The 23,609-nt window shown below is 43.2% G+C and overlaps 1 protein-coding gene across 1 annotated transcript; it reads left to right on the forward strand.

The window, feature by feature from the left end:
- The first annotated feature begins 6,081 nt into the window (after window positions 1-6,081).
- LOC129853789 (ubiquitin domain-containing protein 1-like) lies at window positions 6,082-22,100 on the forward strand. Its single transcript, XM_055920199.1, has 5 exons — window positions 6,082-7,070; window positions 8,464-8,550; window positions 18,151-18,378; window positions 19,352-19,537; window positions 20,933-22,100. Exons 1-5 carry the CDS (start codon window positions 7,019-7,021, stop codon window positions 21,154-21,156), a joined length of 777 nt encoding a protein of 258 aa, XP_055776174.1. The 5' UTR covers window positions 6,082-7,018; the 3' UTR covers window positions 21,157-22,100.
- Window positions 22,101-23,609: the final 1,509 nt, after the last annotated feature.

Genomic DNA, 23,609 nt, shown 5'->3' on the forward strand with positions numbered 1-23,609 from the left:
TCGTGTTTCTAAATTATTTCTTGATTCAGACGAAGGGTACTGCTATGGGATCCCCCATGGCTCCTAACTATGCTAATTTGTATGTGGGTTACATGGAGAAACAAATGTTTTCTTGTCTAATATCATTCATTATATGGAAACGGTAGATTGATGATATTTTTGTTCTGTGGAGGGGTGATGCAAAACAGCTCCAGGCGTTCCATGCTTTTCTTAACTCTTGTTCTGAGCATCTGAGATTTACTATGCAATCTGATACACCTCAAATCAGTTTTCTTGATCATGTGTGAAGATAATGTTCTATACACTGATCGTAACAGTTTGTTGAGGGCTGATAGTTGTCACCCACTTCCCTTGAAAAACAGTTTGCCCTACAGCCAAAGGAGGGGAGCTGTTCTGCGAGTGGTGTAATAAAAAAGTCAACAAAAGTTGATAGAGGGGCCATTACTGCATCAATGCCCACTACAATAGGGCGCCTTGGAGGTTTTGTAACATTCTTGTGTAATTTTGGCAAAGTATAAAAAGTGGCAATTTTAGGGTGTTGAATAGCCAAAGAGTCGTGTTCTTTTTTGGTTATCTGACCAGAACTTAAACACCCATCTAGGACAGTAAAGATTGTGTTCTGAAATTGGGCAGTGGGGTCACTTCTGAGTTTCTTGTAAAAGGTGTTGTCAAACAGTTGTCTATGACACTCATTTACATAAACTGGCCTATCCATGAGTACAACTGACCCACCCTCATCAACATGGCGGGTAAGGACTGACGTATTAGATTGTAAATCAAGCAAAGCTTGTTTTTCATCCTTAGGTAAATTATGGAAAGATATGTACTTCTGTTTGTTCTTAAGGAGATGAACAACATATTTTTGAACAAGTCTGCAATATGTCTCGAGTGATTGCGATTGGCTGGAGGTACAAAATAACTCTTACTTCTAAAAGGAGTCAGAGTATTAACAGGTGAGCAACCTACATGTTAAATAGAAATATCACGATTTAAGGGAGCTAAAGTGTTCCCTTAAACGGATGTCTCTAAAAAACTTAAACATGTCTACCTTAACATCAAAATCGTTACACTGAGTTGTAGGCACAAAGATAACCCTTTATTAAGCAAGGAGAAATGGGCAGGGCGCAATATCTTGCTTGATAAATTAAAAACACTCAGTCCCGTGGGTTCTGGGATTGTGTGAACGGTCCCCTCTGCCTCTGGTAGTCGCTTCTTCTTACTCCATCGGGTGCGGCATCTCGTCCGTCTCTTCAATCGTGTTATCCATTTCAATAAAATCCTTTTTCAACTGGTCAACAATTAATGTAATTAAATCAATAGAGCATTTGTTCAGGATGGCACACCAGCGCTCACATAAATCATCTGTGCGCTGTCCCAATGATGGTTATTTTTGCCACCTGAGTCCCCGTGGAATAATGCCTTGACGCACATAATCACTAAGAGTGACTATATGTAGATGCATTCTCATCTGGCGCTTAGATAAATTTAACAGTTCTTTCGAGAGGTCAGAATTACCCCCCGGCATGTCAAAAAGGGACTCCGATACAATTATCTTATAACTCTCCCTTTGGCTAAATTCAAAGTAATCTTGTTTGGGTCTTTAACCAGTGTCAGGAAAATAATTATAATTCGGCATCTTTGTATAGCTTTTTGTCGGTAGGGTACTGGGTAACAGAATAATCTAGAGGCGAAAGAAACGCACACCTAACCTAACCTCAAACCTGGTCAGGCACTTGGTTCTGGGCTTGCGTAATAAAGGCCTACCACACTCCAGTACTTGTTTTTGTAATTTTTTTATGTGGGGAGGGTCAGGTGAGAAGGGGATGCAAGGGGGGGGGGTGCAGTGAAATTATTTAAGACACTCTTTAAAAAGGTAGGGTTTTACATTTTTTTGAGATGATGGGCAGGGACTCTGCTGTTTTAGCTTCAGGGGGAAGCTGGTTCCAACATTGGGGTGCCAGGACAGAGAAGTGCTTGGACTGGGCTGAGTGGGAGCTGCCCTCCCGTAGGGGTGTGAGGGCAAAAGACCAGAGGTGACAGAATGGAGTGCTATGGTTGGGGTGTAGAGTTTGAGCATAGCCTGAAGGTAGGGAGGGGCAGTCCGTCTTGCTGCTCCGTAGACAAGTACCATGGTCTTGTAGTGGATGCGAGCTTAGACTGGAAGCCAGTGGAGTGTGCGGAGGAGCATGGTGACATGGGAGAACTTAGGAAGGTTGAACACCAGGCGGCCTTCAGTATTTTGTATAAATTGCAGGGATTTGATGGCACAAGCAGGGAGCCCAGCCAACAGAGAGTTGTAGTAGTCCAAAAGGGAGATGACAAGTGCCTGGATTAGGACCTGCGCTGCATCCTGTGTGAGGTAGGGTTGTACTCTACAGATGTTGTAGAGCATTAACCTGCAGAAGCGAGTCACTGCTTTGATGTTTGCTGAGAACGACAGGGTGTTGTCCAGGGTCACGCCAAGACGCTCCGTCTTCTTGAGGTTGAGCATGAGGTGGTGGGCCAAACTGAGATTTCTGCGAGGCACACAGAGATGCGTGTTGCCACCTGGGTGTCAGAAGGGGGGGAAGGAGAAAAGTAGTTGTGTCATCCGCATAGCAATGATAGGAGAGACCATGTGAGGATATGATGGAGTCGAGTGACTTGGTGTATAGAGAGAAGAGGAGAGGGCCTACAACCAAGCCCTGGGTGACACCAGTTATGCGAGTATGTGGTGCAGACACAGATCCTCTCCACGTCACCTGGTAGGAGCAGCCTGCCAGGTAGGATGCAATCCAAGAGTGCAGAGCCTGACACTCCCAGCCCTGAGAGGGTGGAGGGGAGGATCTGATGGTTCATGGTGTCAAAGGTAGTGGATGATTTTGCTTTGGCAGTGTGGAGAGCTTCTGTGACACAGAGAAGAGCAGTCTCGGTTGAGTGAACCGTCTTGAAACCTGACTCATTTCTCTCTCAGAAGATAGTTCTGAGAGAGAAAGCGAGAGAGTTGGTCAGAGACAACACGCTCAAGTGTTTTGGAAAGAAAAGAGATTAAAAGTCTGTAGCTTTTGAAGTCAGAGCATTCTAGTCTTGGTTTCTTGAGGTGGAGCGACTCGGAACATTTTTAAGTCAGAGGGACCGCAGTCAGTGGTCAGGAATGAGGAAGTTAGGAATGGGAGAAGGTCTCCAGAGATGGTCTGGAGGAGGGGATGGGGTCGAGTGGGCAGGTTGTCGGGCGGCCGGGCCTCACTAGTCAGGATTTCATCTGGGGAGAAAGAGGTCAATGCGTAGGGTAGTTCTGTGTGAGTGGAACCAGTAGACTCAATAAGCTGAGTGAATGAGGAGTGGATGTTCTCAACCTTTTTTTCAACGGGGTTGACAAAGTTGTCTGCAGAGAGGGAGGAGGGAGGGGCAGGTGGAAAAGAGTTTCCTTGGGTTAGAGGCAATAGCTTGAAATTTAGTGATAGAAAGTGGCTTTAGCAGCGGCTACAGAGGGAGTGGAAGGATGGTAGGTCCTCCGGAAGTGTAGGTTTCCTCCATTTTCACTCAAACTTCCTGCAGACCTGTTCTGTAACCTCGCAATGAGTCGCTCAGCCACAGAGCAGGAGGGGAAGGCCAAGCCGGCCAGGAGGAAAGGGGACAGTGCGAGTCATAGGATGAGGAAAGGGAGAAGAGAGGGTTGAGAAGGCAGAATCAGGAGGGAAAAGGATTTAGCAAAAGGGAGAGATTAATGGGAGAGCAAAGATTGCGACAGCTCATGGCCATCTGGGTAGGGGCTGAGTGGCTAGGGTTGGAGGAAAGGGGGACAGAAAAGGAAACAAAGTAGTGATCAGAGACCTGGAGGGGGGTTGCAGTGATGTATGTATTTCTAGAACTACAACCATAAACCTAAATGCTTGTTCTAATTCAACTCATTACAATTCTCTCTCACAAACATGAGCAAGCTCACAAATGCATTTCATACACCTTCTTGGCAGTTTCTTGGAGGTCATTTTGCAGGGCTCTGGCAGTGCACCTCCTTGCACAATGGCGGAGGTAGCGGTCCTGCTGCTGTGTTGTTGCCCTCCTACGGCCTCCTCCACGTCTCCTGATGTACTGGCCTGTTTCCTGGTAGCGCCTCCATGCTCTGGACACTATGCTGACAGACACAGCAAACCTTTTTACCACAGCTCGCATTGATGTGCCATCCTGGATGAACTGCACTACCTGAGCCACTTGTGTGGGTTGTAGACTCCGTCTCATGCTACCACTAGAGTGAGAGCACCGCCAGCATTCAAAAGTGACCAAAACATCAGCCAGGAAGCATAGGAACTGAGAAGTGGTCTGTGGTCACCACCTGCAGAATCACTCCTTTTTTGTGGGTGTCTTGCTAATTGCCTATAATTTCCACCTTTTCCATTTGCACAACAGCATGTGAAATTTATTGTCAATCAGTGTTGCTTCCTAAGTGGACAGTTTGATTTCACAGAAGTGTGATTGACTTGGAGTTACATTGTGTTGTTTAAGTGTTCCCTTTATTTTTTTGAGCAGTGTATATATATATATATATATATATATATATATGTGTGTGTGTGTGTGTGTGTGTGTGTGTGTGTGTGTGTGTGTGTGTGTGTGTGTGTGTGTAAGGTCAGTGCAGACAGTTCTGATACCATTTAATTGACTGTTTAGCAGTGTGGCTATTTTTAAATGTCTTATGGCTTGGGGATAGATGCTCTGCCGACGCTTTAATGCCATTTGCCGGACGGTAGCAGAGTGAACAGTCCCATGGCTTGGGTGGCTAGAGTCTTTAGCAATTTATCCCGCCTTCTGATGACACCAGCTGATATAGAGGTCCTGGATGGTAGGGTGCTCGGCCCCAGTGAAGGACTGGGCTATTGACACCACCCTCTGTAGCACTTTGCGGTCAAGGAAGGTGCATTTGCCATACCAAGCGGTGATGCAGCCAGTCAAGATGCTCTCAATGGTGCAGCTGTAGAACTTTTTGAGAATCCGAGGACCCATGTCAAAACTTTTCAGCCTCCTGAGGGGGAAGAGGCGCTACCGTGCCTTCTTTATGACTGTGCGGGTGTGTGTGTGTGGACCATGTTAAATCTTAAGTGATGTGGATGCCAAGGAACTTGAAGCTCTCGACCCGCTCCACAACAGCCCTGTTGATGTGGATGGGAGCATGCTCTGCCTTCTTTCTCCTATAATCCACGATCAGCTCCTTGGTCTTACTGACATTGAGGGAGAGGTTGTTGCCCTGGCACCACACTGCTAAGATCCTCCGTCCTCCTCTGTCTCATCGCTGTCGGTGATCAGGCCTTCCACCATTGTGTCGTCAGCAAACTTGATGATCGTGTTGGAATCGTGTGTGGCCACGCATTCATGGGTGAACAGGGAATACAGGAGAAGACTAACCACACCCCCTGAGGGGCCTCGTGACTAGGAGAGTTTTAAGTGTTGAACAGGAAGGGTATTGCTTATCTAGTGCAGGGTTGTTGAGACTTTACTAAGTGAGGGGTGAGATCTGAGTAGGAGGAATGACAAGGTTCCTAATATACAGGTAACTGCCAAAATAGAGGAAACACTAACATAAAGTGTCATAATAGGGCGTTGGGCCACCACGAGCCAAAACAGCTTCAATGCACCTTGGTATATATTTTATAAGTGCCTGGAACTCTTTTGGAGGGATGTGACACCATTCTTTCACGAGAAATTCCATGATTTGCTGTTTTGTTGATGGTGGTGGAAAACGCTGTCTCAGGCGCTGCTCCAGAATCTCCCATAAATGTTCAATTGGGTTGAGATCTGGTGACTGAGACGAGCATGGCATATGGTTTACATTGTTTTCATGCTCATCAAATCGTTCAGTGACCACTCGTGCCCTGTGGATGGGGGCATTGTAATTTTATGGGGAATTATTTATCTCAAATGTTCTTCATCTAAATAAATATCATCAATTTTCTCTTAGATGTAGGGTTCTTAATTAACTATATTTACATACATGCATGTATACCATTTTATGGCTGGCTGTTTTAAGAGAAATGGTTGATTTAGATAGAAATTCTATTTCTTGCTGCTGCTGTTTTTACTGCGCATGCGTTTCCGATTAATTTGTCGTCGGGACAGTGAACGCCGAGTGAAAGGCGATTAAATCTATAAACAAGCTGCAGATTGATTGCATGGATGAATCCACATGTTTACCTTATCAGACACGGCGGAGGGCGTTTTCAATCTATTGCAAGTACATCAACTCTAGCTTTTATACAGCGGCCTTTTTTATTCGAACGAAAAGATTATCTAGTTTTGGGACGCAGGGGTCAGAGCAGGCACAGTCTTGGGCCTGTGTGAAGCTAGCCACAATTAAGGATTTGCCACGCTAGTTGAATGTGCGGTTTGCCTTCAAAATAAAAGTTGCCTCATTAAAAGTGATTCAAACGGATAGAACAAATAGTGGAATCATTCCATATTTGACTAGATAATGCTTAACAAGGTCGGAATGTTATAAATTAAACAAAATGCAATAATGTGTAGATTGATGAGGGGAAAAAACGACTTAATCAATTTTAGAATAAGGCTGTAACGTAACAAAATGTGGAAAAAGTCAAGGGGTCTGAATACTTTCCGAAATGCACTGTAAGTCTCCAATGCAATTCTAAAGTCTAATACATCCAGAGTACGAATTCAACTGATGTTTTCTTTTTTTGTGTCAAATTAACTAGTTATTGTCTTTTGTTGAATTTTTATAGAACATTCCGACCTTGTTTAGCATGATCTAAATAAAGTTTTTAAAAAATGTAGTCCATGATTCCACTATTCATATCCGTTTGAATCACGTTCAATGGGGACTTTTATTTTTAAGACGAACCTCAAATTCCACTATTGTGGCTATTCCTTATTATGACTAGCTTCACACAGGTCAGGTTTGGCACAGCGGCTGTGAGAATAGGCACCTGTTGGCGCAAAGGTGACATGACAAACACAGCGCAAAGCTGCTGACTCGTGTCTCCTCTCACGTATCGCTGAATCCAGAACTAACTTTGGAGTTTAAGTTATTTGGATGTGGCAAGCCAACTGCAGACGAATGCTGTGTTTAACGAACTGGATATCTGGTAAATAAAAACCTGTTTTGTTGAATTGATTGTTTACCAATGCAACAATTGCAAATAACAGCGCTGACAGAATTGTTTAATGTGTGTAGTTTTTAAGCCACAGTTGCATTGATTTGATAGATACAAAACCAAGACATGTGGAAACAGCCTGAAGACCCGACATTGAATTGCATTAAATTCTACGTCGGGCATAAATGAGCGTGTATGTGGATCAGAAAAGTTCCTCTCAATCCCACAATCCAGAATGTTGAATGAAATTTGCCTGAAAAGCCGCTAGTGGTTTTATGGATCTTTACTATCATCTTGGCTTGATGTGTACAGCTGGTAATACACTTGTGACCCGCAGCGACCAGTTCGTACATACACCGTTCTCCATTCATGCAAGGCTTCGATTTCTCCTTAACTAAATTGAATTGTGAAAAGGCAGAAAAAAGGGGGAACTATGCTTACTTTCTTCCCCTTCAACCTGACTGAAGAAACCGGATTGGCTGAATGCGAAAGGCAGCATCTGGGACTAGCATTCCTAGGCATACGTGGCTGCCCAGGCTAGAATACAATTATATTGTAATTTACTTTACTGGTTGTCTGTGTGGTTTGTCATTTTGCTGGTAGGAATGTGAGACAAAATATCCATAGGACAATATAATTACATGAACGTTTCAAAGTACTATGCGTTCAGATTTCTATCATCTGAAGCATCAGCAGGAGCTCGTGCATGTGTTTACATGATTCTGCACGCTTCAGGTGACTACCAGTGCTTTTCATAAGTGAGTGTAATCATACTTTCCTGTGGATATATTGTCTCACATTCTTACCTGCAAAAGGACCAACCACGCGGACAACCAGTAAAATATAATTTTATTAAAATACTGGGTTTGTAGAGGTTGAGAGAGGAAACTTTCCTGATCCAAATGCACATTTATGCGGAATGTTGAATCCAATCCAATGCAATTCAATGTCAGGTCTTCAGGCTAATAGAAACAGCCATCTTGCTATCTTAATTGCAGTTTGTGAGCTCGAGCTGTCAGCCACATTGACAGCTCATGGTAGACGTGGCATGTAAACGTTGCCATTACAACATTACCAATAAAACAATGAGCCAATGTCATTGACCATCCAAATATGAGATGTTTTTGTAGGTATATATCAAACTGACAAGTATCGTCTTTGGATGAATTAAAAAAAAAAAAAAAAAATGATTTGTTTTGTTTCTATATTTCAATAGCTCCCCTTCCCTTGCATTTGTTTGGCAACATTATAACTGATTGATAACTGTTAATCTTTTATCTCTTTCGTGTGTGTGTGTGTGTGTGTGTGTGTGTGTGTGTGTGTGTGTGTGTGTTTTCCTGATGTTATGTAGCTACTGATGTTATGTAATTGTATGGCTCTGCAGAGACAGTCATGGGCGGGTGTGTAGGGAGGGATCAGCTGGACGGACCAGGGCCTGCCAGGAACTCTACATGGAGCAAAAAACGAGGAGGTAAGAAATTCTGACTGTATAATGCTCTGCAGACAGTGGTGTAGTGGAGGGTATATGTCATATACCCACTCTTTTCCAGTGGGCATTGTGTATACTTCACTCAAAGTAGCCTATGCCTACCTGTCAGAATGATATCATGATTATTTGCATCAATGCAGTGGCCATTTGTTTTGCAAGCTCCATCTCATGTTCGCTACAGAAACACCGGTAACTAGGGCTGTTATGGTGACCATATTACCGCAGGCAGTCAGGAGTCATTACCGCAGTGAAATTCCACGTGACCATTGAGTCACAGTAACTAGACTTCTCCAAAACTGTGCTCTGATGCTTCCGATGGTCATTAGTAGTAGCCTACCAAACTTGCTAACTGCCAGTTGCTAGTGTCCCTCTAGTCACTCTGACATCAATGCTAATGCAATCGAAAATCAAATCAAACACTTCATTAGAGCCCTGTTATTCAGAGTTATAGCAGAATATGATCACCTGTTGCGCAGCGAGAGCCAGGTCCTCATAGCTGGTTGATGCATAGAATGAAATGTGTTCCTGTTGCACAACATTTCTATAGGCTGTGCTATGAAATTGTGTGACAAAATAGTTTTGATGGCCTCTATTAAAAAGAGGAGGAACCCATCAGCTTTCAAACAGGGTTTAAACTTTGAGCACCTCTAATTCCTAAATATTTTCGCATTCAGGTCCAAAAAGTCACTTTCTGACTTTCTTCTATGGGCAAACACATATTGAAAGTTTTGTTTAAATGAAAAGTGGTGTGGTCAAAAAGGGATTTAATTCAAATGGATTTACCCATATACTACATTATTTGTTTACAATGTTGCCTATGACAACAAAAACATTTGGTCCTTTTTGTTTGTATTGTCATATGATTGTACGTGGTCCTCTGTTGCTCAGTTGGTAGAGCATGGAGGTTGCAATGCCAGGATAGTGGGTTTGATTCCGTGGACCACCCGTACATAAAATGGATGCACGCATGACTGTTAGTCACTTTGGATAAAAGCGTAATTGGCATAATATATACATTATGGTTAAGCTAATGTAAGACCCTTGTTCTAAGCATTGTTCTACAGAAGCTATAGTCTCTGATCTAGGCTGGTCTGCAATGGATCATACCTGGAACTTTCCAGGCCAAGTTTGTTTCTTAACAAACAGGTAACCTATACATTGGATTATACCAAGAAGTAACCCCCCCCCCCTCCCCCCAAAGAGATGTACAATGGATTCTACCTAGAACTATCTACCCCCAAACAGCCGTACAATGGTGTAAAACTTGAACTGCCCATAAACAGGTGCAATCCCATTCACAGCAGATTAGTATGGTCTGACCAGAGTTTAAAGTCTATAATGGGGTTGTGGTGTTGACTTGGGTTATTCTTGACCTCTTCCACCTCTTCCCCTAAATAGCTAATTGGATTAGTGCTGTTGTGTAAGCATTAGCTGCCTACCTAGCCAATCTGGATAGGATACTATTGATAGATGCTGTTTATGGCATATGTAGCCAGATATGCCATCTGTCATATATTGATCCTGTGGTATTTTGGGTGGCTGGGTGTGTGTGTTATTAAGGCATTTGTTAGTAAAGAACTGGGGAAGTGTCACATCAGCTAGCTAACCTAGCTCAGACTCCACAAGAATAACTGTAGTCTTCACGGATAGCCAAAGCGTGAGAATCTAGTCCAGGTGGTGGGATCATACCCTTGACCACTGCAACCTTCTTAGACAGAGAGACGTAAAGCTTAAATTTCTGGTTGGAGTCTCTGAAAGGCTGTTTTTTCTGACGCTGAGTCAGTGTTGTGTTTGATTTAAACAACGGTTTCTGGAACTAAGAGTTTGTGTGTCTGACACACACACACATCAAATCTCTGGGAGAGAGAAAGAGAAGAACATGGGAGTCGCTAACTCTAGGGACTACCATCCGTATCACCCCTCACAGTCTCCCATTAAGGTGGTGCTGAAAAGTGAGTATGGATGCAGATGGACTATGGATTGTTGGAGTGCTGTATGACTGTGCTAGTGAGCCTCATCTTTCTAGAGCTGCAATTGCCAATAACATAAAAGTATTAAGTCTGTGTGTAGTTTGTTTTCCAACATGTCAAGTTGAAGAAGTGTAAGATGTGGTCATTTAAATATTAGTAACAACTTATTATTAGGTTGTAATACATCTGTCTTAAGCTATAGTATGACGTGTTAATATAACCTACCTATTTCATGAATTCAGTTGGCAGGGGACAGGGGATGTTTATGAAGGGAAGGGGAAAGGGGGATACCTAGTCAGTTGTCCAACTGAATGTATTCAACTGAAATGTGTCTTCCGCATTTAACCCAACCCCTCTGAAGGGCTATGAGGAGGGCTATGAGGAGAAGGAAGTGTGTAATGTAACTAAGGGGACTTAGACTTAATTATTATGGAAATATACTGTAGTAGTATCAGGAGTCAAACTTGTGTAATAACTATATAATAGTGACTATTAAAGGGCAATTCCACCACTTTTCAACCTAATTTTCATTATCTCAAACATAATACCAGTGTCTAAATATGTGAAAACGGCACATGTCTACTTTTTGTAGAAAGAAATATAAAGTAAAAAAGTTCTACCCCATGACATAATCAAAAGTTAAAACATGATTTTAAAACACTGAGATCCACAGTGTCACGTTCTGACCTTAGTTCCCTTTTTATGTCTTTATTTTAGTTTGGTCAGGGCGTGAGTTGGGGTGGGCATTCTATGTTGTTTTTCTATGTTTTGTTCTGTATGTTATATTTCTATGTGTTTGGCCTAGTATGGATCTCAATCAGAGGCAGGTGTCGATCGTTGTCTCTGATTGAGAATCATACTTAGGTAGCCTGTTTTCCCACTATGGGTTGTGGGTAGTTGTTTTCCATTCGGGACTGTGTCGGTTTTCATTTGATTCTCTTGTTCTTTTTGTATTTTGTATTCATTTACATTTAAGTCATTTAGCAGACGCTCTTATCCAGAGCGACTTACAAATTGGAAAGTTCATACATATTCATCCTGGTCCCCCCGTGGGGAATGAACCCACAACCCTGGCGTTGCAAGCGCCATGCTCTACCAACTGAGCCACACGGGACCATTCATTCTCACTAAAAGTTATTATGGATACGTACCACGCTGCACATTGGTCCGATATTTCCTACTCCTCCTCAGACGAAGAGGACGAAAGCCGTTACAGAAATTCCCACAAACCAAGGACCAAGCAATGTGGTATAGAAAGGCAGCGATCTCTGGACTCATGGACATGGGAGGAGATTTTGGACGGCAAGGGACCCTGGGCACAGGCTGGGGAATATCGCCGCCCTAAGGAAGAACTGGAGGCAGCGAAAGCTGAGCGGCGGCGGTATGAGGAGGTAGCACGGCAGCGCGACAGGCACGAGAGGCAGCTCCCAAATGTTCTTTTGGGGGGGGGGACGACATGCGGGGAGTGTGGCGGAGTCAGGTTGTAGACCTGAGCCCACTCCTCGTGCTTATCGTAAGCAGGCACCGTGTTATGCGGTGAAGCGCACGGTGTCGCCAGTACGCGTTCAGTACCCGGTGGGCTATAGGCTAGCCCCCCGCAAGTGCCATGCGAGTGTGGGCATCCAGCCAGGGCGTGTTGTGCCGGCTCAGCGTGTCTGGTCTCCGGTACGCCGTTTCGGCCCAGGGTATCCTGCGCCGGCTCTGCGTGCTGTGTCTCCGGGGCGCTGGGAGGGTGAAGTGCGTCCTATGCCTGCGCTCCGCTCGTGCCGGGCGAATGTGTGAATTGAGCCTAAGGGAGAGGTGCGAGTGCTATGCACCAGATCTCCAGTGCTCACCCACAGCCCGGTTCAACCTGTGCCTGCACTCGGGAGGGTCCGGGCTAAAGTGGTCATCCAGCCTGGAGAAGTGGTGCCAAGGCTGCGCACCAGAGCTCCAGTGCTCCCCCACAGCCCGGTCCTTCCGGTGCCTCCTCCAAGCACCAGGCCTCCTGTAGGTCTCCCCAGCCTGGTGGGTCCTGTGGCAGCCCCACGCACAGCAAACAATGCACACAATAAAGTTATGAAACAATGAATGGCGGGAGAGAACGCATTCTGGAGAGAGACGTGCCTTGTGCATCTGAGCCACAATCTCCATAATCTTGGACCGTGTCATCTCTGTGGCCTCCTCAATGGATTAGTCCACAAAAATAAACGCCCTCTCACTGTCAACTGCGTTTATTTTCAGCACACTTAACATGTGTAAGTATTTGTAGGAACATAGGATTCAACAACTGAGACACAAACTTAACAAGTTCCACAGACATGTGACTAACATAAATTTAATAATGTGTCCTGAACAAAGGGGGGGTCAAAATCAAAAGTAACAGTCAGTATCTGGTGTGGCCACCAGCTGCATTAAATGCTGCAGTACATTTGCTCCTCATGGACTGCACCAGATCTGACAGTTCTTGCTGTGAGATGTTACCCCACTCTTCCATCAAGGCACCTGCAAGTTCCCGGACATTTCTGGGTAGGATGGCCCTAGCCCTCACCCTCCAATCCAACAGGTCCCAGATGTGCTCAATGGGATTGCGATCCGGGCTCTTCGCTGGCCATGGCAGAACACTGACATTCCTGTCTTGCAGGAAATCATGCACAGAACGAGCAGTATAGCTGGTGGCATTGTCATGCTGGAGGGTCAAGGGTCAAGGCTACCACATGAGGGATAAGGATGTCAGCGTTGAGATTGCCTGCAATGACAACAAGCTCAGTCCGATGATGCTGTGACACACCGCCCCAGACCATGACAGACCCTCCACCTCCAAATCGATCCCGCTCAAGAGTACAGGCCTCGGTGTAACGCTCATTCCTTCGACAATAAACGTGAATCCGACCATCACCCCTGGTGAGACAAAATCGCGACTCATCAGTGAAGAGCATTTTTTGCCAGTCCTGTCTGGTCCAGCGACGGTGAGTTTGTGCCCATAGGCGACGTTGTTTCCACTGATGTCTGGTGAGGACCTGCCTTACAACAGGTCTACAAGCCCCCAGTCCAGCCTCTCTCAGCCTATTGAGAACAGTCAGAGCACAATTTTTTTGCTCAGTTTAGTATGTTCTATGGATGGTCTTAAACTGCAGTAATTTATGTCTGAGATAATATGAACATGACTGGGCATTCAAACATATCTGTATCCATTCATCATCATCAATAGCTTCTACCAGGTATTCCTCACAAGGACACCAATAATAATAAGAGACTTGCTTGGGCCAAGAAACACGAGCAATGGACATTAGACCGGTGGAAATCTGTCCTTTGATCTGATGAGTCCAAATGTGAGATTTTTGATTCCAACCTCCGTGTCTTTGTGAGACGCAGAGTAGGTGAATAAATTATCTCCGCATATGATCTCCCATGAGGCATGGGGGAGAAGGTATGATGGTACTTTTCTGGTGACAGTGTCTGTGATTTATTTAGAATTCAAGTCACACTTAACCAGCATGGCTACCATAGCATTCTGCAGCAATACGCCATCCCATTTGGTTTGCGCTTAGTGGGACTATCATTTGTTTTTCAGCAGGACAATGACCCAACACACCTCCAGGCTGTGTAAGGACTATTTGACCAAGAAGGTGATGGTGTGCTGCATCAGATGACCCGGCCTCCACAATCACCCGACCTCAACCCATTTGAGATGGTTTGGAATGAGTTGAACCACAGTGAAGGAAAAGCAGCCAACAAGTGCTCAGCATCTGTGGGAACTCGAGAGGAAAAGCAGAGTGCCAAGAGTAAAGTATTCCAGGTGAAGCTGGTTGAGAGAATGACAAGAGTGTGCAGCTGTCATCAATGCAAAGGGTGGCTACTTTGAAGAATCTAAAATCTTACTACATGATTCCATATCTGTTATTTCATAGTTTTGATGTCTTCACTATTATTCTACAATGTAGAAAATAGTCAAACTAAAGAAAAACCCTTGAATGAGTAGGTGTGTCCAAACTTTTGACTGGTACTGTAGCTAGCTAACGTTAGCCAACTTTTGGCTAGCTCTAATGGTACATCAACTGACGAAAACAAGCCAAGTGAATTTACTTTTGTTGAAATGGGACAAAAACATTTCCATACACACAACAGCTGACAGAGACCAGAGCTGAACTGGCTGTGGTATCTACTAGCTAGCTACAGTGGTTCTAACTTTATAAGTTGCGTCATACTGCAGCACACCTTGCGGGTTGCCGCAGAATTCTATGGCACGTTATTTAATTGTCAGCCATTGTTACCATTAATGCTAGTTAGTGCTAGTTTGACCACCAGAGGGTATCTTTGATAGCCCTCTGGTATCTTTGAAGCATTTGATAGCCTTCAATATTGACTGTACTAGAGAATTAAAACACTTTTTTTGTAAGAACATAGTATATGGGATTGATTTTTAAGAAATGTAGCTTAATTAATTTGATTAATATTATGGTGTTTCTATTTCAAGAAAAACGAAACCCTCAGGGGAATAGAAAATATGGAGCTGTACAACGTGACGGCCGGGAGTAGGCTACAGTACTAAGAGCATAACATTTCCACACCCTAATTGTAGTCTAACAAATACCCAAATGGAGATTCAGTGAAAATATTATTTTATTGATTTATCAAGACCAATCCCCATGCTTGTCTCAGAGCAGCACGAAACGGTGCTGAAATAGTTGACCATACGCGGGTAGGCTATTGCTTCAAATCCAATTGCTTCTAACTTCAATAGGCTTTTTAAATAAATAATACCTAAACCACTTTTAACAGCACATTACTCAACACTAGTGATACTCATGTCACCTACGGTAGGCCTACAGAATATCTACAAATATTTGTTTCAATGACATTTAGAGGATTTTAAATTAATATCTAAGGGCCATTTTTCGTTAGGGCAAATCTGATCTGTGAGAATATCTTAGCGGCTTTTATATCATTCTAAATGAATTAATAATAATAATAATTTAGCGCCGCCCTATGGGACTTTCCAATCACGGTCGGATGTGATACAGCCTGGATTCAAACCAGATATTGTAGTGAATCCTCTTGCACTGAGATGCAGTGCCTTAGACGACCGCACCACTCGGGAGCCGTGATCAACATGACCAATATATATTGTCCTGCTAATAGCCCATCCTAGAAACGTTTTTTGCAGAATTCACAGCCTGATACACTTGTGAAAAACAGGGTTAATAATAATTATAATATTTTTTTCCCCTTCCACTTGTTAAAGGTTCCAATTGCTAAAGTTTTTTTAATCAATTAGTATATTTGAGTTTAACCACAATTTTTGTTGCATTGTTTGTTCGGTCTTTTCTGGTGGATTAAACTGAAATTGCAACCAACTTTCTATGGCTTGTTTAAAAAATAACGAGATTTTGGAGATTTTGTTTTCAAATAATGTAAAGTGAGCGAGGAAAATGGCCATCCTTCAACATTGGGTGAGACATTGCTATTAATTTGTAAATAAAGCCAGTTTGTTATTTAGAATGATTTATTTCTGTTTTTAGAGGGAGAGAAACCAAAAGTCTACTGTCACCTCATGGGTCTCTCAGTCTCTCATTATCAGTTTCTATTTGGTTTATGTCGCCCATTCATTGTCAGTTAGAGACAATGTAGCGCCTTGGGACCCAAAAGCATAATCAGTGCTCTAACTCCCCCTTGCTCTGGCCTGGAGCAATGAAGTAGTTACGCAGGGTACCGTACTAAACCACAAATTACCTCTAAGTCCCGCAGCATAATCACAAAACTTTTAGTTGAGCAATCACGGTAGTTCATTCTCTTGAGACACAACTTCAGTCAAGAGGGGATGAAACATTACTGTAGCAACGTTACGTTTCTGTTACACTACTAGCTCAGCACTGGGAATAAATGTTGCTGCCCCTATCATCGCCAAGCCTATCTCTGACCTTTTTAACCTGTCTCTCCTCTCTGGGGAGGTTCTCATTGCTTGGAAGGCAGCCACAGTGTGTCCTTTATTTAAAGGGAAGATCAAACTGATCCTAACTGTTATAGGCCAATTTCTATTTTGCCCTGTTTATCAAAAGTGTTGGAAAAACTTGTCAATAATCAACTGCCTGTCTTTCTTGACGTCTATAGTATTCTCTCGGGTACGCAATCTCGTTTCCGCTCAGGTTATGGATGTGTCACTGCAACCTTAAAGGTCCTCAATGATGTCACCATTGCCCTTGATTCTAAGCAAAGTTGTGCTGCTATTTTGATTGACTTGGCCAAAGCTTTTGATATGGTAGACCATTTCATTCTTGTGGGCCAGCTAAGGAGTATTGGTGTCTCTGAGGGGTCTTTGGCCTGGTTTGCTAACTACCTCTCTGAAAGAGTGCCGTGTATAAAGTCAGAACATCTGCTGTCGCAGCTACAGCCTGTGACCAAGGGAGTATCTGGGTCATGTCCCCCCTGTTCCCAGTGATAGTTGCACCCCTGGTTGTATGCTTTCCATTCCCATTTCAAGTTTATGTTTGTTCGTGATCTAAGAAATATGGATTTGTTTCAGAATACAGTTGTTATCATAATTTTGAGGTCCGTTGAGTCTATAGCAGTCACCTCTCAGAGCAATGCATTGTGGGATAGCAGGAGCTAAATCCTGTTATGTGGTGCCTGATTACTGTGGTAATCCACTGGACTGTAGTCCACTAAAATGAGCGTGTGTGTATGTAACTCTGGATAGTCCACTGCACTATAAATAATCACTTTGATTTCCCCCCTCTTTCTCTGAATCAAAGTGACCTTAGTTTCCTGTACTGTATACTCCACTATGACCACAATGACTACCACTATTATACTGAGAGTCTCTACGCTGAAGATGCTTACAGAGGGGTACACACATCTCTTCTTGAGATGTGCTTCAGCAGTATAAAGTAAAGCCCCAGATATCCCTGAACCTTACATATGGAGCTCTGGCCAATCATTAAACCTTGAGAGACCTAGGGACCTAGGCCAACCTGGCAACCACAGTGGAGATTTACTCAAAGGTTTCTGGTTTTCTCAGAGGCAGACATTGACAGAGTGCCTAAATAACTATTCCTGTTGAGGGTTACTTTCTGCCTCGTTACATTTTCTTGTCACTTTTTTATATAATGATTGGTGTTTATTGTTATTCTGTAGTTCTGTCCATCCTGTAAGCTGATTGTTATCCACCTTGAAGATGAATGCATCTGATCTTTATGTTTCATGCACAGTTTTGTTTTTCTAGAATATGGTGTGCCTGCATGGTGACGTCCAGGACTATTCACTTCTGTACTATTTTGTCAAATTATACGATTCTGCTTTGGTTGCTTCTGTTCTCCCAACATGTTTTCTCACTCACTGTTCATCAATTGATGCCATGAGTCAGACAGACAAGAGAATAGTCTGTGGATGTCCTACTTCTGAATATAGACAAGCCTCCTAATAATCCTTTATACAATGGCTAGCTCCAGCCACACATGGTTGGCATTTGAAAATGACAATGAATGAGAGCTAGTAAGCTACACTCTGTAATAAGTGTTCTATTACATGATTTTCAGAGGAATGGCAGTGTACATTCAGATCGAAACGCTGAATTAAATATCCTCATTAAATATACGCAACCTGATGTATTTACTTTTTCTTTATTTCCATTCAGGACGCAATGAGCCCCTGAAGAAGGAGTGCCCTAAATGGAAGAGTGAGTACCCTATGACTGAGGGCCAGCTGAGGAGTAAGAGGGATGAGTTTTGGGACACGGCTCCAGCCTTTGACGGCAGGAAGGAGATTTGGGACGCGCTCCGAGCGGCAGCAGTGGCTGCAGAGGTGAACGACCTGGAACTGGCTCAGGCCATAGTGGACGGAGCCTGCATCACACTACCACACGGTGAGACATGCATGCGCATACACGCACACACACACACAAACTCACATGCACGTTCCATCTTAATAACTAACTTGTAACATCTAACTAATATAACATTAGTATTTATAACATTTGGCACCAACCTGACGGACCTTATAATGCTATATCAAACCTATGCCTAAGCCCAAATCGACCCCAAAAGTGTTCTCCGGCTGTCCCCATAGGAGAACCCTTTTTGGTTCCAGGTAAAATCCTTTTAGGTTCCAGTTAGAAGAATTGTTGGTTTCATGTAGAACCTCCCTGTGGAAAGGGTTCTACATGGAACCTAAAACAGTTCTGCTTAGAACCAACAAGGATTCTTCAAAGGGTTTTCCTATGGCAACATCCAAAGAACCCTATTAGGTTCTAGATAGGGAGTGTAACTCCCTATATGCACTTGTGGAGATCTGAATGGATTGCACTGGCATCGATATAGTAATAGCTCCACCATTTATTTGTATAGCCTGGGTGATGTATCCTGATGGAACCAGCCTGATCACATGAGAGGGCTTACCATTTATGTTTCACTTAACACTGCGATCAGTCTGGTTCCACCAGGCTACGGGTGACATAATTCATGACCAGTTAGCTGATTTGAGATCTGTGTGTGTCTGTGGTTGTCAGATTACTGCTGTGTAGTTATATAATAGTCCTGGGCAGCATGACAAGAACTCAGGGATTTAGCTACATAGACATTATGGACACAGCAGAGGGGGAAAGCTCCTCTCTAATGTATGGGCATGTTTGACATGTGGTATTGCATCATTCTAGTATTATTTTCTAAACAGAACATTGCAGAATCGGGTGTGTTTCAGCAGGGCTGGAGAAAAAGTCTGCGCTGTAGATCCGGGCAGAGGGTTGGCCACCTCTAGTCTAGGGGTCCCTAGAGGCTGGGAGTTGATTTCAGATAGGACTTGTTACTGAGGTTTGTTTTGTGTTTATCTGTCCCATCCAGGTACGCTGACAGAGAGTTATGATGAGCTGGGGAACCGCTACCAGCTTCCTGCCTACACTCTAGTCCCTCCCACCAACCTCATCACTGAATGCACCAATGAGAGCCAAGCTCCCAATCTAAAGGAGCAGAAAAAGCCTCCCCCTCCTCCTAAAGAGGAGTTCCAGCTACGAGTACGTCTCTCGTGCGGTAAGAGAGACACCCTATTCCTTTTCTATTTTGTCGTTTAGTTGTTCAATTTCTCTCTGGGGTTCTTCATTGAGATAAGAGGGGTATACTATGAATCTAGATAGATGTACTCAGGCTTTTCTGAAATTAGCTACCTTCCGTTAACTTCCCATTCAAGCTCAGGCTTCATTCATGTTACAAAGGTAAATATTGATCAAACACCTGCCTACATCCTATCATTACCAGCCTGGTCGAGCTGGGCTTGTAACTGCGTGTTCATGTCGCACTTGACTAGTTTCAAGTCGATCCATGGGGGAGTTAGTGCCACATTTTTCATTTTTGCCCAAATCAAAATGAAAGAAAAGTTAACCTGAAAATTCAGCAGACTATGGTGTGAAATGTGCTATTAGAAGTTTTACTGCGTGTGACGTTTCAAATACATCATATACATTTCTAACTGTGTTGTGTGATATGTATTTGAATATGACTATTAAAAAATATATATTCCTCAAATATGGTCCGGAGAACGAAGGGATGATGATGCACTCTTTGCGAGAGGGAGGGAATCTAATTTGATTGGTCCTCAACTCACGGCTCAAAGACTTTTGTCACCGGTTATCTCAGAGTTGACCAAAGTTAGCTTGCTTACTCATCTATCTAGATTAGAGTAGTACACCACTCAGGATAAATCCATGCCCAATCCCCAGGGTCATTCCAATACTAATAATCTGGTGTGTGAATGTCAGCCCCTCAGGCCTAGTTATTATCATCTTGTTTGACAGTGTGTTTAAAGGGGGCCTGAAGCTCTAGATTTGGCCTTGTTTTTCGGCTTGGTCATGTTTTTCGGCTTGGTCATGAAGAAATACAGCTGCCATGACTGAAGCCAAACGAGAGTTGTCTGGGGAGGGGGGTTATAATGTGCGTGTCTCTTGTGGATGTGCTCGCATGTGGCAAGTCTTTGTACATTCACTATGCCAAAACAGTACACAGTTAGTCACTCACCCTTTTAGCTAACTTGAAGCCATCTAACCAGGTCTTGGGTCTTGAAATCGCCTATGCCAGGGGTTCTCAAACTTTTTTGATAGCAAATTCATCAGGGACCCCCTCGTAACTTGAGTGAGATAAAAAATAGCATACAAGGAGTTTTACTATGACTTCGGCAGTGCATGGCTGGGTGAACCAAGTCTCGGCCCTGGGAACGAACTTTTTAAAGGCTCTCCTCTTGGCATCTTAGAGGAAATGTTTCAGTTTTAAAGCTAATTTCCTGCGATTTTACACATTTTGCCATGAGGCAGAGAGAAATGTTGCAGATTTAATGCTTGAAGCTAGAGTCCTTAATTGAAAGACACCATTCTATATTCCTGAACAGACCCCTGATTGTAGAAGTAACTTGACCAATGTCTTTCTCCTCTACAGATAAGGACCTACGTATAAGCGCCTCCATGTCAGACTCCATTTCCCAGCTGAAGACAGCCCTGGAGGGGCAGGAGGACATTGAAGCGGCCCACCAACGCTGGTTCTTTGCAGGGAAACTGCTAACAGATAAGACCCGGCTCCAGGACACTAAGATACAAAAAGACTTTGTGGTCCAGGTCATCGTGAACAACTACTCACCCGTAACCAAACTCATACCAAACTGAGAGAGAGAGAGAGGTGGCGCAAGGCCTTGTTTCACTCCTCTGGAACACCAGGGTTGTGTTCATTAGCGCACACTGTAGGGAAACGTTTTGCAACAGAAAACAAACATGTTTTTATTGTACATGTTCAGATAGTTCCTCCAAGTTTCGGACCACTTTCTTACATTTCATGTCTAGTGGACACGACCCTGGACTATGGGTTACTGCAAAGGAATTTGGGGTATAATATTTGATAATTAGTTTACGTTTGCTTTTGTATTTCCTATCCTCTTTTTGTATTTCCCAATATTTTCCTAATAATCCCACATTATTAATTTGTGTATTTTCACTCCGTATGTGTAGCCTGGCAAAGAACTGACAAACTGTAGGTTGAACTGGAAGAGAATCATGGCATGAGGAGAATTTACTACAGTACGTCTGTCTGTCTGTCTACAGATGATCCACTACCATTACACCTCTGTCAGTATATAAATTATTTTCCTTGTGAGTGTGTCCTTGTGTTCATCTGGAACTTTGAACTATGAATAGGGTTGGACAGTGGAAAGTATCCTGCCTGACGATACAAATATTCTATTGGATCTCTATTTATACTGAAAGCCATTCTATTTGTATTATTTCTATTGTCTGATTGTTACATAATGGTAAAGAAGAATATCGACAGATTTATGAAATTATGTTTACATACTGTTTCAATGCTTGTTTAATTGTGAATATTTATATATTTAATAAGCAGAAATGTATTTTTAAGTGAAAATGTTCATGAAAAGTCAACAATGTGATGAACAAGTGAAAAGACTGGTTTATAAGGTGGAAATAGCTGATTTGATTTTCTCTATTTTCCAACCAGGTATGGATAACATGCTGTAGTTTTGTATGCTCCAAAGTGCACTAAAAGTGGATGAATATTTGTGAATGAATTTATGAATAAACATTCTAAATGAATCAAACCTCTGTATATTTGATTCAGAATTTTGTGTATAAAGGCTTTCCAAACCAGTATTTTTTTCATGAAGTAGGTAGATTCATAAATACCTTCCTAACCCTAAATAATCTACAAGATTAGATGTTTTTAAATCTACTATTTCTTCATAAGGTAAGTCTGAATACCAAATACTGAGTGCTTAAACCAAAACGCTTTAAAAAATCATACATTTCCTAAGTCTGAATCGTCCCCTGAGTAATGACAAAATGTAACTACAAATGGTAACAGTGTCAAAAACTGTTTTTATGGTAGTCAAGTGTATACATTTAAATTATTAGTGTAGAAAAATTGGGGCTAGTAGTAGAAGTACTGACTGTATTACAAATATACTGAACAAAAATATAAGCGCTGGTCCTATGTTTCATGATCTGAAATAAAAGATCCTAGAAATGTTCCATAAGCACAAAAAGCTTATTTCTCTCAAATTGTGTGTATATGTTTATGTTTACATCCCTTTTAGTGAGCGTTTCTACTTTGCCTAAATAATCCATTCATGGGACAGGTGTGGCATACCAAGAAGCTGATTAATCAGCATGATCATTACACAGGTGCACCTTGTGCTGGGGACAATAAAAGGCCACTCTAAAATGTGCAGTTTTGTCACACAACACAATGCCACATATGTCTCAAGTTTTGAGGGCTTGCTGACTGCAGGAATGTCCACCAGAGCTGTTGTCAGATAATTTTATGTTAATTTCTCGACCATAAGCCGAGGTAGTTTTAGAGAATTTGGCAGTACGTCCAACAGGCCTCAACCGCAGGCCACGTGCAACGACGCCAGCTCAGGACCTCCACATCCGGCTTCTTCACTTCGTCTGAGACCAGCCAACTGGACAGCTGATGAAACTGTGGGATCACACAACCGAAGAATTTCTGCACAAACTGTCAGAAACCGTCTCAGGGAAACTCATCTACGTGCTTGTCATCCTCACCAGGATCTTGACCTGCAGTTCAGTGTCGTAACCGACTTCAGTGGGCAAATGCTAACCTTCCATGACCACTGGCACGCTGGAGAAGTGCGCTCTTCATGGATAAATCCTGGTTTGAACTGTACCGGACAGATGGCAGACAGCATGTATGACCTCGTGTGGTCAAGCGGTTTGCTGATGTCAATGTTGTGAACAGCGTGCCCCATGGTGGCTGTGGGGTTATGGTATGGGCAGGCATAAACTACAGACAACAAGCACAATTGCATTTTATCGATGGCAATATGAATGCACAGAGATACCGTGATGAGATCCTGAGGCACATTGTCGTGCCATTCATACGCCGCTATCACCTCATATTTCAGCATAATAATGCACGGCCCCATGTCGCAAGGATCTCTACATCATTCCTGGAAGCTGAAAATGTCCCAGTTCTTCCATGGCCATCATACTCACCAGACATGACACCCATTGAGCATGTTTGGGATGCTCTGGGTCGACATCGACAACAGCGTGTTCCAGTTCCCGCCAATATCCAGCAACTTCGC

The sequence above is a fragment of the Salvelinus fontinalis genome, chromosome 1 (genome assembly GCF_029448725.1).
Source record: "Salvelinus fontinalis isolate EN_2023a chromosome 1, ASM2944872v1, whole genome shotgun sequence".
Classification (NCBI taxonomy): Eukaryota; Metazoa; Chordata; class Actinopteri; order Salmoniformes; family Salmonidae; genus Salvelinus; species Salvelinus fontinalis.